Source organism: Mastacembelus armatus, chromosome 20 (assembly GCF_900324485.2).
Source record: "Mastacembelus armatus chromosome 20, fMasArm1.2, whole genome shotgun sequence".
Classification (NCBI taxonomy): Eukaryota; Metazoa; Chordata; class Actinopteri; order Synbranchiformes; family Mastacembelidae; genus Mastacembelus; species Mastacembelus armatus.
In genome coordinates, this window is record NC_046652.1 from 199,512 (window position 1) to 213,946 (window position 14,435).

At 41.8% G+C, this 14,435-nt stretch overlaps 1 protein-coding gene across 5 annotated transcripts in view; it reads left to right on the forward strand.

Moving 5' to 3' along the window:
- dnah5l (dynein, axonemal, heavy chain 5 like) overlaps positions 1–14,435 on the forward strand; it is a 94,813-nt gene that overhangs the window by 56,839 nt on the left and 23,539 nt on the right. For 4 of the 5 annotated variants that reach the window (XR_003294716.1, XM_026291773.1, XM_026291772.1 and 1 more), the window contains exons 73-88: positions 258–392; positions 1,332–1,433; positions 1,579–1,692; positions 2,606–2,773; positions 2,893–2,997; positions 3,153–3,266; positions 3,356–3,532; positions 3,846–4,040; positions 9,392–9,547; positions 9,774–9,956; positions 11,992–12,162; positions 12,323–12,574; positions 13,007–13,133; positions 13,235–13,356; positions 13,438–13,587; positions 13,894–14,058. Coding sequence is in view for 3 of the 5 variants with exons in the window: in XM_026291773.1 (XP_026147558.1) it covers positions 258–392; positions 1,332–1,433; positions 1,579–1,692; positions 2,606–2,773; positions 2,893–2,997; positions 3,153–3,266; positions 3,356–3,532; positions 3,846–4,040; positions 9,392–9,547; positions 9,774–9,956; positions 11,992–12,162; positions 12,323–12,574; positions 13,007–13,133; positions 13,235–13,356; positions 13,438–13,587; positions 13,894–14,058 (2,436 nt within the window). In the remaining 2 variants the exon portion in view is untranslated. Of the gene's footprint in view, positions 1–257; positions 393–1,331; positions 1,434–1,578; positions 1,693–2,605; positions 2,774–2,892; positions 2,998–3,152; positions 3,267–3,355; positions 3,533–3,845; positions 4,041–9,391; positions 9,548–9,773; positions 9,957–11,991; positions 12,163–12,322; positions 12,575–13,006; positions 13,134–13,234; positions 13,357–13,437; positions 13,588–13,893; positions 14,059–14,435 lie in introns of those variants that run through there. The other variant, XR_003294717.1, reaches the window with a different exon arrangement.

Sequence of the window (14,435 nt, forward strand, 5' to 3'; positions counted from 1 at the left end):
TGATTGGTGACTCTAAATTTCCCATAGGAGTGAGTGTGAGTGTGTGAGGTTGTTTGTCTCTATGTGGCCCTGTGATGGACTAGTGACCTGTCCAGGGTGTACCCCTGCCTTTCACCTAAAGAGAGCTGGGATAGGCTCCAGCAGATCCCTGTGACCCTGGTTCAGGACAAAGCAGATATAGATAATGGATGGATGTTAGTCACAGACAGCTAGTGCCCACTAGCTAACTAATTTTAATCCCCTCTCTTTCTCTGCAGGTGAAGCAGCAGGTGCAGAAGGTGAAGGATAAAGCTCAGCTGATTGTTGATGAGATTGAAGCTGATAAAGTGGTGGCAGAGTCCAAACTGGAGGCTGCAAAACCAGCACTGAAGGCAGCTGAGGCTGCACTACAGGTCTCTGAGACACACACACTTAACATTTATTCCTTTGAAACTGAACTCTTTTTTGTCATCAAGTTTTATTGATTTAACAATTTTCATTCAAATAAATAGAAAAAAAAATCAAAGAAAGCATCACACCTCTAAAATTAAAATGCAGTGACGGCAGAGTCATGTTTCTTATTATATAACATAAAGCAGCTCCATACTCAGCTTGTTTTTTTCCCGGGGTCCACATCCAGTCGTAGTCCAATATTAACTTCTTTCATTTCTTTCATATCCGCTTGAAGGCTCGTCAAAAGCAGTCTAGCCCCCTCTATTTCTTTCCTGGCTTTATCCAGAGGTTGTAACGGGCAGTATACTCACGTCCGAAGTTTGGGCAGTAGGTTTGTGATTAGCTCCCGCGTTTTGCTTGGCCGCCATCACTGTTCAAATGTCACCGCTCGTTTTTGGCCGCCCAGTTTGAAAAGAGTCATAATTAACTAGTAAATTTAGATAAACTCGAGAGTCCCGGCAGGTGGTTTCAAATCAAACGACCATCTTGCTCAATGAACCCACATGACTCGTAGAGACTGAATTTTAAACCAAAGTATTAAATTAAGTTAAATTCAGTTTTTACATGATGGAGTCAAGCATCTGGTCACCACATCGGGGGGATGGATCCCCTCTGGTCCGTCAGTTAAAAGTGGCACAAAGGAGGTTTTAGAAATAGGAATCAGCTGAATTGTTTTTACAAGCAGAAGAAAATGTCTAAAGCTTACAGTCAAGGGGAGATTTAAACTGTTGAACAGTCATTACTGAGGGACTGGTTTGTTTGAGTTTTCAGCCTTGTTGTAACAGATGGATGTGTGCAGTGATGAGGAATTATTGTTGGTTGATTGGACATGATCTAGACATATTTTCCTGTTTTTTTGGGGGTTTTTTTTTGTTATTGTGTTTTGTTTATCTGTACAGACCATTAAACCAGCAGACATTGCCACAGTAAGGAAGTTGCAGAAGCCTCCTCATCTCATCATGAGAATCATGGATGCTGTGCTGCTGCTGTTTCAGAGGAAGGTTAGTGAGGTTGGATGAAATATTTTCACCAACTTTGACATTAAAGTCTTTCAGAGGTATTTTTTTCTGCTTGCTGAACAAGGAAGATATTGGGGAGAAGTTATTATTATTCCAAAATCACTTTTTTAAAATCTGTTTTTCTCAGATTGATCAAGTGACTCTTGACCCTGAACGGCCATGTCCACGACCTTCATGGACTGAAGCTATGAAGCTGATGCAGAATTCAGCCTTCCTTAGCATGCTGCTCAACTTCAGCAAGGTCATAAACACAGACACACTCAGACATTTGGATTACTGCCCTGACACTCTTTAGGACTAGAAGGTGAACACAGTGGAGCACTTTCAGAGACTAAAAACAAAGGTCAATACAAACACAACACTCCAAATTGAAGTTCACCATATCAGCTTAATGAATATCTTTGCTGCAAACAAGCAGATGAATCATCAGGTTTGTAAGTTTAATGAACTGTTACACTGCCCTATGAAACATGACAATTGTACTAAATCTAACACTAAAACTCATATTTAATCAAAGATCAGAGAAGACAAGTCACCACAATGAGCCTAAGAAATTGTTTTAAACATTGCCCTGATATGCTGGACCATAGTTTTATCCCGGTGCTTTACAGAGCTGGACTTGTTGTCTGGGCAGTTCTTTCAGTAAAAAAGGTGCATGGGACACCACTTTCTAAAAAGTTTAAAACCATATAACTTAATATAAAAATAGACACATGAGTATATTTGATTGTTTAAAGACATGTTTAGTTTTTATTTATGTACAAAACAATGTTTTTATACCACTTTTTGTTAGGGCAACATTTTTTTTTCTCTGTATGGATGTATAATTCTGACCTTACTCAATGTTTTTAATACAGTATCCACTAAAGTAAATGGACACAGAACATTTTATGGGTGGAAGGAACAAAACTGGGCAGCTGTGGTCAATGAACTTGATGGTAATTATAGTGAGGAAGAGTCAATCCCAGAATCAGGTTTGATGGAGAGTTTAGAGGTCAGAGGTCAGTCAGGAAGTAGTCAGTAGAGTAACCCCTTCTTTCCATGTGTCAGTGGGTGAAGAGGGTATTATTCAACAGCATTTATTATGCAGTGTTTCTGTACTTAATATAATAAGATTTAAGGAGGAAATAGTTTCTACTCTGTCTGTGCTGCAGGACTCCATCACAGAGGAGGTGGTGGAGCTGCTCACTCCCTATCTGGAAATGGATGACTACAATATGGAATCAGCCAAGAGAATTTGTGGCAACGTGGCGGGACTCTGCTCTTGGACTCAGGCCATGGCTGACTTCTTTGCCATCAACAAGGAGGTCCTGCCTCTGAAGGTACACAGTGTGTTGTCCTGGCAATAAAAAAAAACAATCTGAAGAGCAAACAAGTGATGCAAAGACTTAATTCATGTCAATATTTTCTGAACAATTGTATTGTTTGTGTGTGCGTGCAGGCTAATCTCACTCTGCAGGAGGCCCGTCTGGTAGTCGCTCAGGCTGAACTCGCCAAAGCTCAGGAACAGTTGGATGCTAAACAGCAGGAGCTTGATGCAGTGCAGGTGAAATACAGATTTATTTATTTTTTTTAAATATAGTTTTCTTAAGAAATTTCAGCTTGTATTTGTATATTCTACATGAACTATTGTCTTTTCTATTGCTATTTCTATTTCTATTTATTTAAATGTAGAAATAAGTAACCTGCTTTAAACTTTAGGCACTTTATGATGCTGCCATGAAGGAGAAGCAGGATTTGGAGGATGATGCTCAGGCCTGCCGCTGCAAGATGGCCAATGCTAAAGCTCTGATTGATGGACTGGGAGGAGAGAAAGTCAGTTCTTCCTTTTATCAGCTGATCCATTTAACCTTTCATCCATGCATCAATAACCCCTCCCTCTTTGACCTTGTCTTGCGTTTAAGGTACGTTGGACCGAAAGCAGTGCTGGATTCCAGACTCAAATCAAACACCTTGTTGGGGACGTCCTTCTCTCCACAGGCTTCCTGTCCTATGCTGGTCCCTTTAATCAGGAATTCCGCAGCCTCCTCCTGGAGCTGTGGAAGAAAGAGATGGAGGAAAAGCTCATCCCCTTCAGTCCCGTAAGACATTCTCAGTCTTTTTCAGTATAGTTGTTACTCAGCCTTTGGACTGTCCATGTTTGGAGTATTTGTTCAGCGTAGTGCCTGTTCTCTTTTTTTTCCATTTTTGTTGCATATGTAAAATGTTTGTAGACAGTTTCTGTCAAATAAAAAAAATACTTGAACAAACTGTAAAAAAAAAAGAAAACTGTTGAGCTTGAGTAAAATTTTAAGGTGCATAGAATAAAAAATGTGAAATATCTATTTCAGAAAATTTTATTGGAGAGGAGTGCAAACATTTCACATAATGTAATAAATTATTCTTCCTCTGCAGGACTTAAATGTGATTGGTCTGTTGGTGGATAATGCCACAGTGAGTGAGTGGAATCTGCAGGGTTTGCCCAGTGATGACCTGTCCATCCAGAATGGCATTGTGGTGACAAAGGCGTCTCGTTACCCACTTCTGATAGATCCGCAGGGACAGGGCAAGACCTGGATCCAAAACAGAGAGAGAGATCAGCAGCTGCAGGTGAGGATGGATGAAGAAAAATCTTCCCTGGCTCAGAAAACTTAAAATTTGTTCTCTTGATTAGGATGTCAAAATGAGTATGAAGTCTAGTCACACAGTCTGTACAACACACAACAATCTCTGTCCTCTGAACTTGAAGTCTGATAAAAGGATAAAATGGCAAAATATAATAAACATATATGAAGAACATAATCCAGGAGGATAAGCATCTTCCAGGTGCCTCCTATGGATCCAAACCACAAACTCCCACCAAAATAAAAACCCGGTAGAAGGACAGACACACAAGAAGCAAATTCCCAATCACATCATTCACCCGTGGGGGAGGGAAACAAACACTAGAATGTGCAATTCCTAAGGAAAATGCATGTGATTGCTGAAAGCACGCTGTTATTGCTGCTTGCTATACATATGGATCACTTCAGAAGCTGGAGCATGTGCCACATTGTCAGGCACTTATATCAGAATTATAAAGAACTGCAGTCTTCTATATGCCCACATGATAGCACTGTAGTAGTTGTAAAACGTTATTAAAAATTCAAATATATCAAACCCTGACCTCGACTGGTCAAAAACCCCCATCTACTCCCTCCCAAATGAGCGCCTTACCACTGAGCTATAGCAGGCAAGCTGATAATGAAGCCGTTTTTACCCTATAAGAAGAAAACACAATTGTAAGTAGAAAGGACGCTAAATGATAACATGACGGAAACTCGCAATTTCCTCAACAAATACACAGTTTGTCCAGATTGGAGTTAAAATCACAGCGTGAGAGCAGTTTAGAATGACAGACGTAGAGACTAGCTGCAGGCAGCTAATTTTTATTGGAGTCAATGAGGCAGAAACACGACTCTCCTGTCAATTAAGGCTCCGATGGCAAAAGCTACAAAACACTACAAAACTTTTGTGGCTTATCTGTCTTGCCGAGTCATGTCACAAGAGACATGTGGCAACTTCTGAGGTGAAATTTGTACTTGTAGAGGTAAAACTGAAGCCATGAGAGCAGTTGAGAGAATTTTTTCTGCTCGGAAAAACAGGCTCTCCTCCGCTCTGGCTCCTTAAGTCACATGCTGTTGAACTCGGCAAAACGCTGTGACATACCTCACTTCAGACTTAAATTAATAAAAAACTATTACAAGATATAATAATACAGTGCAACCACAGGGGGGCACAATCCAGTGTCTTTATGTGCCGGTCCCAAGTCCGGTTAAATGCATAGGGTTGTGGCAGGAAAGGCATCCAACGTAAAATTAAAGCCAAATCAAACATGCGAATCATATATATGACTTCCATACCGGATCGGTCGCGGCCCGGGTTAAAACAACCGCCACTGGCGCTGTTGACCTACAGGGTGCCTGTGCAATTTGGACTACTGTTGGTCGGAGAAGGAGAGGAGGAAGGCGTGTTCGTAGGCAAAGAGGGAAGAGGAAGGGCAGGAGTATAGGACTTAGAGTAGGGACTTTGAATGTAGGGACTTTGTCAGGGAAAACTAGAGAGTTGGCTGATATGATGGAGAGAAGAATGGTGGATATCGTGTGTGTTCAGGAGACCAGGTGGAAAGGTAGCAAGGCCTATAGATTAGGAGCAGGGTTCAAGCTGTTTTAGCGTGGTGTGGATGGAAAGAGGAATGGAGTAGGAGTTATCCTGAAGGAGGATTTTGCCAGGAATGTTGAAGAGAAGAGAGTGTCAGATAGGGTGATGAGTCTGAAGCTGGAAGTTGAAGGTGTGATGTTGAATGTAGTCAGTGATTATGCCCCACAGGTAGGATGTGAGTTAGAAGAGAAAGAGAAATTCTGGAGGGAGATGGATGAGGTGATTCAGGGTATCTCTGTGGTTGAATAGCCCGCTCCCAGCTTTCAGCATTTAGGGAGGTGCATGCCACTTTAGCCTGTTGTTTTGCTGTAATAACCTTTGCTGGGTAGGTGATGTATGCACCCCCTCCCCCCAGGGGGGCTTAGTGGAGCCTCTCATTATGGATGGGGCTCACTGTTGTGTGACCTGTGGGGCTGCATTTCGGGCAGATGATAGCCACGACCTCTGCCTGGCCTGCCTAGGTCCTGATCACCTGAAGGAAGAGCTATCTGATAATCCATGCATGAATTGAAGCAACATTCCTCGAGCACTGAGAGTAGCTAGATTGGACAGGACATATGCGGGAAGAATATTATATGAATAATCATTTGATTTACCTGAGAAGACAAAGACTCGCACAAAGACCCGCATAATGAACCTTTCAATCAGGAATGTGGCTCAGAGGGAATTAGTGCAATACAATTGGATGCAAATGTTCGTCATCTGTGTCGCATTTTTCCTCTGAGGACAAAGTAAACTCTTCGTCGCTGTCTGGAACATACGAAGCCCTTCTTCACTCATGTAGCATGCCATTGTCCAAATGCACAGAAAACGTGAGTAAATTCTATAATTGAGTTTGACAATTTGTGTCATTTCTTGGGGGCATGTGTAGATAATTACTTGGCTCACCTCAGATTATTTCCATATGCACAGTGAGCTCAGTGCGAGGCAGGATCACAGCTGTAATGAGGTGAGACAGGAGAAACTGTACCGCTCCTTACATTCATACAGATTAAATAAAAAGTGATGATTTTTTTTAACTCGAATTGTTTCATTTAAAAGAAGACATTTCAATATTTCTAGCCATATATTTCTTATTTTTATGAGGCAAGTATTCGCTGAGATTCTGGTTGTTTTATTTACGTGTGAAGAGAGATGACAGAGACAGAGAAGACAGAGAGTGCACCCTGTCCGCTTTCTTTATTTCACAAAAGCACAGCGTTTTGTTATTTTGAGTGTATACAAATAAAACTAGACCCTTTACAGATTCGAATGATACGATTTTATCTGTACGATCAAAACCGACAGAGTAATTTATGTTTGATTCAGCGTCATCAAAAGAAGATGCCACAAAACGCCCCGGCGCATTCGTCGACCACTGAGGGTTAACCATCATCAAAAATAACCCCTAGATTTTTTACCCAAGGCTTTACAGAAGAGGTTAAATCACCACATTGTTTTACTCTCATTAAAATTAAGAAAATTTAAAGACAATCTGGCTTTTACATCAGACATGCAAGACGTAAGTGCTTCCAGACCATTTGAACTCTGTTTTAAGGGCAGATAGATGTGAGTGTCATCTGCATAGCAATGGAAAGACAGACCATGCTTCCTAAAAATAGAACTCAATGGGAGCATATACAATAAAAAAAAGAATAGTAGTCAAAATGGATCCCTAGGGAAAACCACATGACAAAGAAGCTACCTCAGATGAGTGTTCACCAATGTGCCATACCTGAGAGGAAGATACGTGCTTATACGGTTGGACAGCACCTCGACCGTCTACCACATCAATCGCCAAGGGGGCACCAAGTCTGCATGGCTTCTCAAGGTGTCACAGGACTTTTTAGTATGGGTAGCCCCACTTCTGTCCAGTATGCAGGCAGTATATCTACCAGGAGAGAGGAACCAGCTTGCAGACACCTCACTGTCAGACACCTCCACCGGGTGAGTGGCGCCTCCACAGAGATTTGGTACAGAAGATCTGGAGCATCTATGGCAGGGCAGAGGTGGATATCTTTGCCTCTCAGGAGTCGACTGTTACAGGTTAGTCCAGGTGGGAACTGAGGCAAGGTGAGACCAAGAGAGATGATGTTTACAAAGCAACTTTTAATAATAATAGATTCCAACGGACCACTTTTCTAACCAAAATATATATACAATTAGACCAAAATTAGGTTAAACTTAAAACAGTCCATTCAGAATAAAAGAAAAAAAACTCCAATTACAGGTAGTAATCAGGATACTCCCAACCCTAGTACCTTACAAACCAACAGAGGAGCTCAAGCCCTACAATCGCATAGATTCACATATCCACAATGATTGTCAAAACACAGGACTTCAAAAATACAACACGTCTCGAGACAGACTGCACAGGTTAATTCACAGCCCCCCTGAATCCAACACTGATGAGACTTTTAAGCCACACAGTGAGATGTGACTGCCCACATCCAGCTGCTCTTGATGAGGAGGAGGCGGAGACTTCTGCATAACTGCTGCACAGGACATCAGCTACCTCCTGAAACTACACTCAAAATACACTTCCACATAATCCACCCTACAGCTGACTATAATACGACTCACTGTCCCCTCTGGTTTTCCCTGGCAGGGATGATAGGATGCTCTAGCTAACCCTTGGCCTCGGGGTCTCTTGTATGCCTTCCCACCATTACTTCTGATCATGCCAACACTCCAGAGAGTTCTTTGGGAGGGTCACAGGTTATTATTGGTGACCCCCCATCTGGCGCACATGGTTCCTGTTGCTGCTCAGACTCTCTCGCGGCATGCCGTGGCACCTTCAGACAGAGAAGATCTTCTGTCCCAGCTGGGGAGGAACAATCTGGCACCCCAATCATTGACACCTCCAGCTGTGGGTCTGGCTGCTGGAGAGCCCAAGCGGCAGCTGACCGATCTTACAGACCCCGTCAGTCAGACCATCCTGAATGCAAGGGCACTGTCCAGTCGTCAGCAGTATGAGAACAGGTGGAGGCTGTTCTCACAGTGGTGCGTGGGTTGCAATGAGGACCCTGCAAAGAGGCTAGAGTTGTTGTGCCCAGTAAGGGCACTGAGAGCGTATATTACAGCTACAACAGATATAAGAAGGGCCGACCAGCTGTTCTTATGCTATGATGGTCTTAAGATAGATTGTGCTCTTTCCTAGCAGCGCCTCTCCCACTGGATTGTCAATGTTATCTCCCACGCCTACAAGGCAGGGTACCACTCCCTACCACTTTGCGTGAAGGGCCACTCCCCCAGAAGTGTCGCCACAACATGGGCAGCTTTAAGCGGGGTACCTTTAGAAACTATATGTGCTGCTGCTTCATGGGCATCACCTAGCACATTTTCCAAGTTCGACAGGATGAACATTGTAACCCCTCAGCCACTAAATGTGGTACTCTGGCCAGAGTCCTTGGGGTCTACTCAGTGAGTTATGTATTCAGGATTCCTCGTGACTTTGCTGGCATGATTTCAGTGCTTTCAGCACCACCTTCTGGAGGTCAGGAAGGATGAAATAGAACGAGAGTTATGCATGTAACTGTGGTTCTGTGAATCCTCTTGTTTTGTAAAGTCTCAACATAGACTGTATTCTACATAACCAAATATAATTGATGAGTTTAAGCTGAAACTACTTACCAGCAGGACGATGTTAGCAAGTTAAGGCAAGTAATATTCAAGACCCTGCTGATTTGGGTCATTCAGATTAATTTTAAATTTTGATTTAAAACCCTGGACTGAGTTAGCAGTGCCTTTCTAACTAGTAGTTGTCCTCTTTTGTGTCTCAGGTGACATCTCTGAATCATAAATATTTCCGTTCCCACCTGGAGGACAGTCTATCTCTGGGACGTCCCCTTCTACTGGAGGATGTAGGGGAAGAACTTGACCCCGTCCTGGATAACATACTGGACAAGAAATACATCAAGTCTGGATCCACCTACAAAGTAAGACAGCTATGACACTGCTTGACACTAAAAAACAATTCCATTAGTTTTTGTTTTCTGTCTTTTCTACTGAAATAAAACAAAATATATACACTAATGAGAATTTTCTGTACAATAAAAACAACATACGAACAAAAAACCTCAAGGACAGGCTTTTAGATACACGATGTCCCAATGAAGACTCTCCAGACATGTTAAGAGATGAATAATCCTCCTTCTCCTGCAGGTGAAGGCAGGCGATAAGGAGGTAGATGTGATGAAGGGCTTCACGCTCTACATCACCACCAAGCTGGCAAACCCGGCATACAGCCCTGAGGTCAGCGCCAGGACTGCTGTGGTCGACTTCACCGTCACCCAGCAAGGCCTGGAGGACCAGCTGCTGGGACGTGTCATACTGCTGGAAAAACAGGTCTGCAGACAATTAAAGGAGACCAGGGCATTTTGTCACACTTTTGAGCCTTTTTATGTACGTTGTTGAAGCCATACATCATATTATTTCACATGACAAGCCAACTGAAAGCAGAAAGTCTCAGCTCTATATTTTGGATTCACTTTAATTTACCAATTAGAAGGTAAAAATATACATTCAAATAAACCAAATATTCAAGTAGGACTCTAATATATGATGATGTGGACAAAATTATTGGTACCTTTCCATTAAAGAAGGAAAAACCCAAAATGGTGACTAAAATAACTTGAAACTGACTAAAAGTAATAATAAATAAAAATTTACTGAAAATTAATTAATGAAAATCAGACATTGCTTTTGAATTGTGGTTCAACAGAAGAATGAAAATAAACAAACTAGTAAAACTGGCCTGGACAAAAATTATGGTACTCCAAGAAAAGACTGAAAATACTTAGGGACATGTTAAACTAAAGTGTGTCCTCTAATTAGCATCACAGGTGTCTTCAATCAGTAAGTCTTGTAATCAGTCAGTCTGCCTATTTAAAGGCTAAAAAATTAGTCACTGTGCTGTTTGGTATCATGGTGTGTACCACACTGAACATAGACCACAGAAAGCTGAGGAGGGAGATGTCTCAGGAGATTAGAAAAAATATATATATAGACAAGCATGTTAAAGGTAAAGGCTATAGGACCATCTCCAAGCAGCCTGAGTCTTTGTGAAGCAGAATTCACCAAGCGTTGAATTGTTCACCCACTAATAGGGAACGTGAGCTGGGTTTAGACCGTCGTGAGAAAGGTTAGTCTTACCCTACTGATGATGTGTTGTTGCAATAGTAATCCTGTGACTACAGTTGCTCATATTATTCAGATGTTTACAGTCTACGGGACTGATGTCAACCTCCCTGGACGTGGCTGCAAGAAGAAAATTGATGACAGATAATATGAATGGTAATCGAAGAACCCAAATCAACTGTAAAGAGACAGATGTGAGCTCCAAGGTCAAGGGTGAAAGTGACTTATATGGCCAAGTATGGTGACCCATACTCAGAATTTGTGCTCTGCATTTAACCCACCCAAGTGCACACACACAGCAGTGAACACACACTCACACCATGCAAACACACCTGGGGCAGTGGGCAGCCAATGCTGCAGTGCCCAGGGAGCGGTTGGGGGTCCGCGCTGGCTATTCACTCTGTGCCACTGACAATTCCTGCTAGACCTGAGACTCAAACCTGCAATTTTCAGGTTACAAGTCCAACTCCCTAGCCATTAGGTCACGACTGCCCTTAAGGTACATCAGTGTCAGATCACACCATCCGTCAGTGTTTTTGCCAAAGTACATTTAATGGAAGATGACTGGAGGACTCCACTGTTAAAAGCAAATTATAAAAAAAATACACAAAAACTATATTCAGTTTTAGTTACCACACTGGTTTTGAAAATACTGTACAAGCAATATGAAATCTAGCTCTGGTCTCTCCTGCCCAGTTATTAAGTTGGCTAGTTAGGTAATTATCTAGTTTGTCATTTAACTTATTAGTTAGTTAATTAGCTAGGTCATTAGGCGATTAAATAGGTGGCAACAGGTCAATCTACTAGAGGTAGGTAACTAGTTGTTAGATGATTGGACAGTGGGTCTACAGCTAAGCTGTTTGAGTCCAACTCTGTGCCAAATATCGTCCAAAATAAGAATGTTAGCAGTTCTCAACACACCAACATTAAATATCCAGTGAATTCAAATTTTTTCTGGAAATGTTTACAAACAATTATATTGGAGGATATATTTAATTTTAATTTGCATTCACATTTTCACCTATTTCTCAGTTCAGGAGATACTCAAAGACACTATGGGGTAACTATATTTTTCCAATAAGGATTGTTTTAGTGTTCGATGAAACTGACTCTCCTGGATATGTACAATAGGAATGTGTAATTTTGAGATAGTGCATGTGCAGTGATACTTTCCCAAATACTAAACCTTAAAAGATCAACACAAAATTAAATTTGACATTGTTCCCCCTGTGTGTCCTACTAGGAGCTAGAGGCAGAGCGAGTGAAGCTCTTGGAAGAGGTGACGTCCAACAAGAGGAAGATGCAGGAGTTGGAGGACAGTCTGCTGTTCAGGCTAACCAGCACACAGGGGTCCCTAGTGGAGGACCAGTCTCTGATTGAGGTGCTAAGGGTTACCAAGACCACCGCTCAGGAGGTATTGATGTCTCTTTGTTTTCTTATGTACTCTTGACTCTATCATGCATGTTTAATTGAAGATGTTTTGTGAAAAAACAGCTGAAAGTAATGAATAAGTTTCTTTGATTCAAGAATAGTAACTATAGATGAAAATTCAATTATGTGTCTTCGTCTTCTAGGTGAGTGAAAAGTTGTCGATTGCAGCAGAAACAGAGATAAAGATCAACCAGGCCAGGGAGGAGTACCGGCCAGTGGCCACTAGGGGTAGTATCCTGTACTTCCTGATTGTGGAGATGTCACTTGTGAATGTTATGTACCAAACATCTCTGCGACAGTTCCTGGGCATCTTTGACTCATCCATGCAGAACTCCGACAAGTCACACCTCACCTCCAAGCGCATCAGCAACATCATCAGCTTTCTCACCTACCAGGTGCTGATCACTAGCACTTCTGCCAAAACCAAAATTGTGATTATTATGTCATCATTAATAGAAGACATCTCCAGTTTTTTATTTATTGGGGTGATTGTGCCTGTGTACAAGCTTCTGTGGCAGCCCAAACTATAATTCTGCTTTTTATTGACTGTTTAATTCAGCCTTGATATATTTTTACTATTCAATTAAGAATTGGAGACCTATTATTAACATTGTTTATCATATCAATGTCTAGGATCTTTAGACCAGACTCAAATCCAAGATCTGATCTTTGATCTATAATGAAATGTTTTCTATTTATCTGGTGCTAATGAGTTCCAGGCAATCTTCTACCTTTGTTCTTTTTCCCCTCATGCATTTGTGCCCCAGGCAGTAGCTTATACCACTGATGCACAATATACAGAGAAACTAACTCTTTTCCCTCCCCAGCTGTACCGTTACACAGCCAGAGGTCTATATGAGGAACACAAACTGCTGTTCACTTTGCTGTTGGCTTTGAAGATTGACCTTCAGGCCCGCAACATCTCGCACTTCGAGGTTCTCACTTTCATTAAAGGTCACACCTTTATCCTCGTCGTCCTCTTCTCACAGTGCTTTTCTTTTTTCTTTTTTTTTTTACCAGAGTAAACTAACAATAAAGACTGTTTGTGTGTGTAGGTGGCGCTTCTCTGGATATGAACTCTGTAGAATCCAAACCACGGCGCTGGATCCTGGATCAGACGTGGCTCAACCTGGTGCAGCTGTCCAAACTGTCTCCATTCAGCCAGATCCTCACCCAGGTAGAATCCAAACACATGGATAATACCTCAGATGTATAGCCGAAACATAGATCTACAGAAGTTATGTTTGAATGTGAGCAGGTGAGCCAGAATGAGCGTGCCTGGAGGACCTGGTTTGACCATCCAGCTCCAGAGGATGCCACATTGCCAGATGGGTACGAGGAAAGGCTTGGCACCTTTCAGAAACTTCTTCTCATCCGGAGCTGGTGTCCAGACCGAACCATTGCTCAGGTCTGATTACAGCAGTTCAGCACCAAAAACATACTCAATCACTTTCTCAGACAGACCAGACAAATGTTATAACTTTAAATCCTCCACTGTTAACTGTAGGACAAGTGTGTATTTGCAGTTTGATCACACTACTGTACCATAGTTATTAAAATTTTTTGCTAAGTCAAAGGCCATTGGGTCCATTGTTTGACTCTAATTACAGACCAAATAATATAATGTTTGTTTTTATAATGATCAGAGCAGTTTATTGATTGTGCGTGTGTGTGTGTGTGTGTGTGTGTGTGTGTGTGTGTTTGTGTTGGTCAGGCACGCCGCTACATCTCAGAGTCTCTGGGGCAGAAGTATGCTGAAGGTTTGGTTCTGGACCTGGAAGCCATGTTGGCAGAGAGTGACAACAGGACTCCGATGGTTTGTCTGCTGTCGATGGGTTCAGACCCAACTGAAAATATAGAGAGACTGGCCAAGATCAAGGTGGGTGACTGGGGAAATGCAATGACTATAATGGGTGTTGAAATAAAGAAAGATAAAGTGAGCCAGTTGATAAAGGAAACATTAATTGTAGTAAATATGTAGAAATGACAGGCATGCATAAAGGAATTGAGAAGAAGAGAATGGATGCAAAAGTCTCACAATGCTGGATGGAGTCAGGATTAAGGAAGGACTGATTGAATACAAAAGCCAATTTCGGCCAGTAAAAGAAAATTAACAAAAGAAAGCTCATTCATGATGAGCAAAAACATTTATGGTAAGTCAAAATTAATCAGAACCTAATAGTTTAGAGGTCACAGGTTTGGCCAGTGAGGTACTGGAGGAGCCTCTGTTTTGTTTTTTTTTATAAATCTTTATTA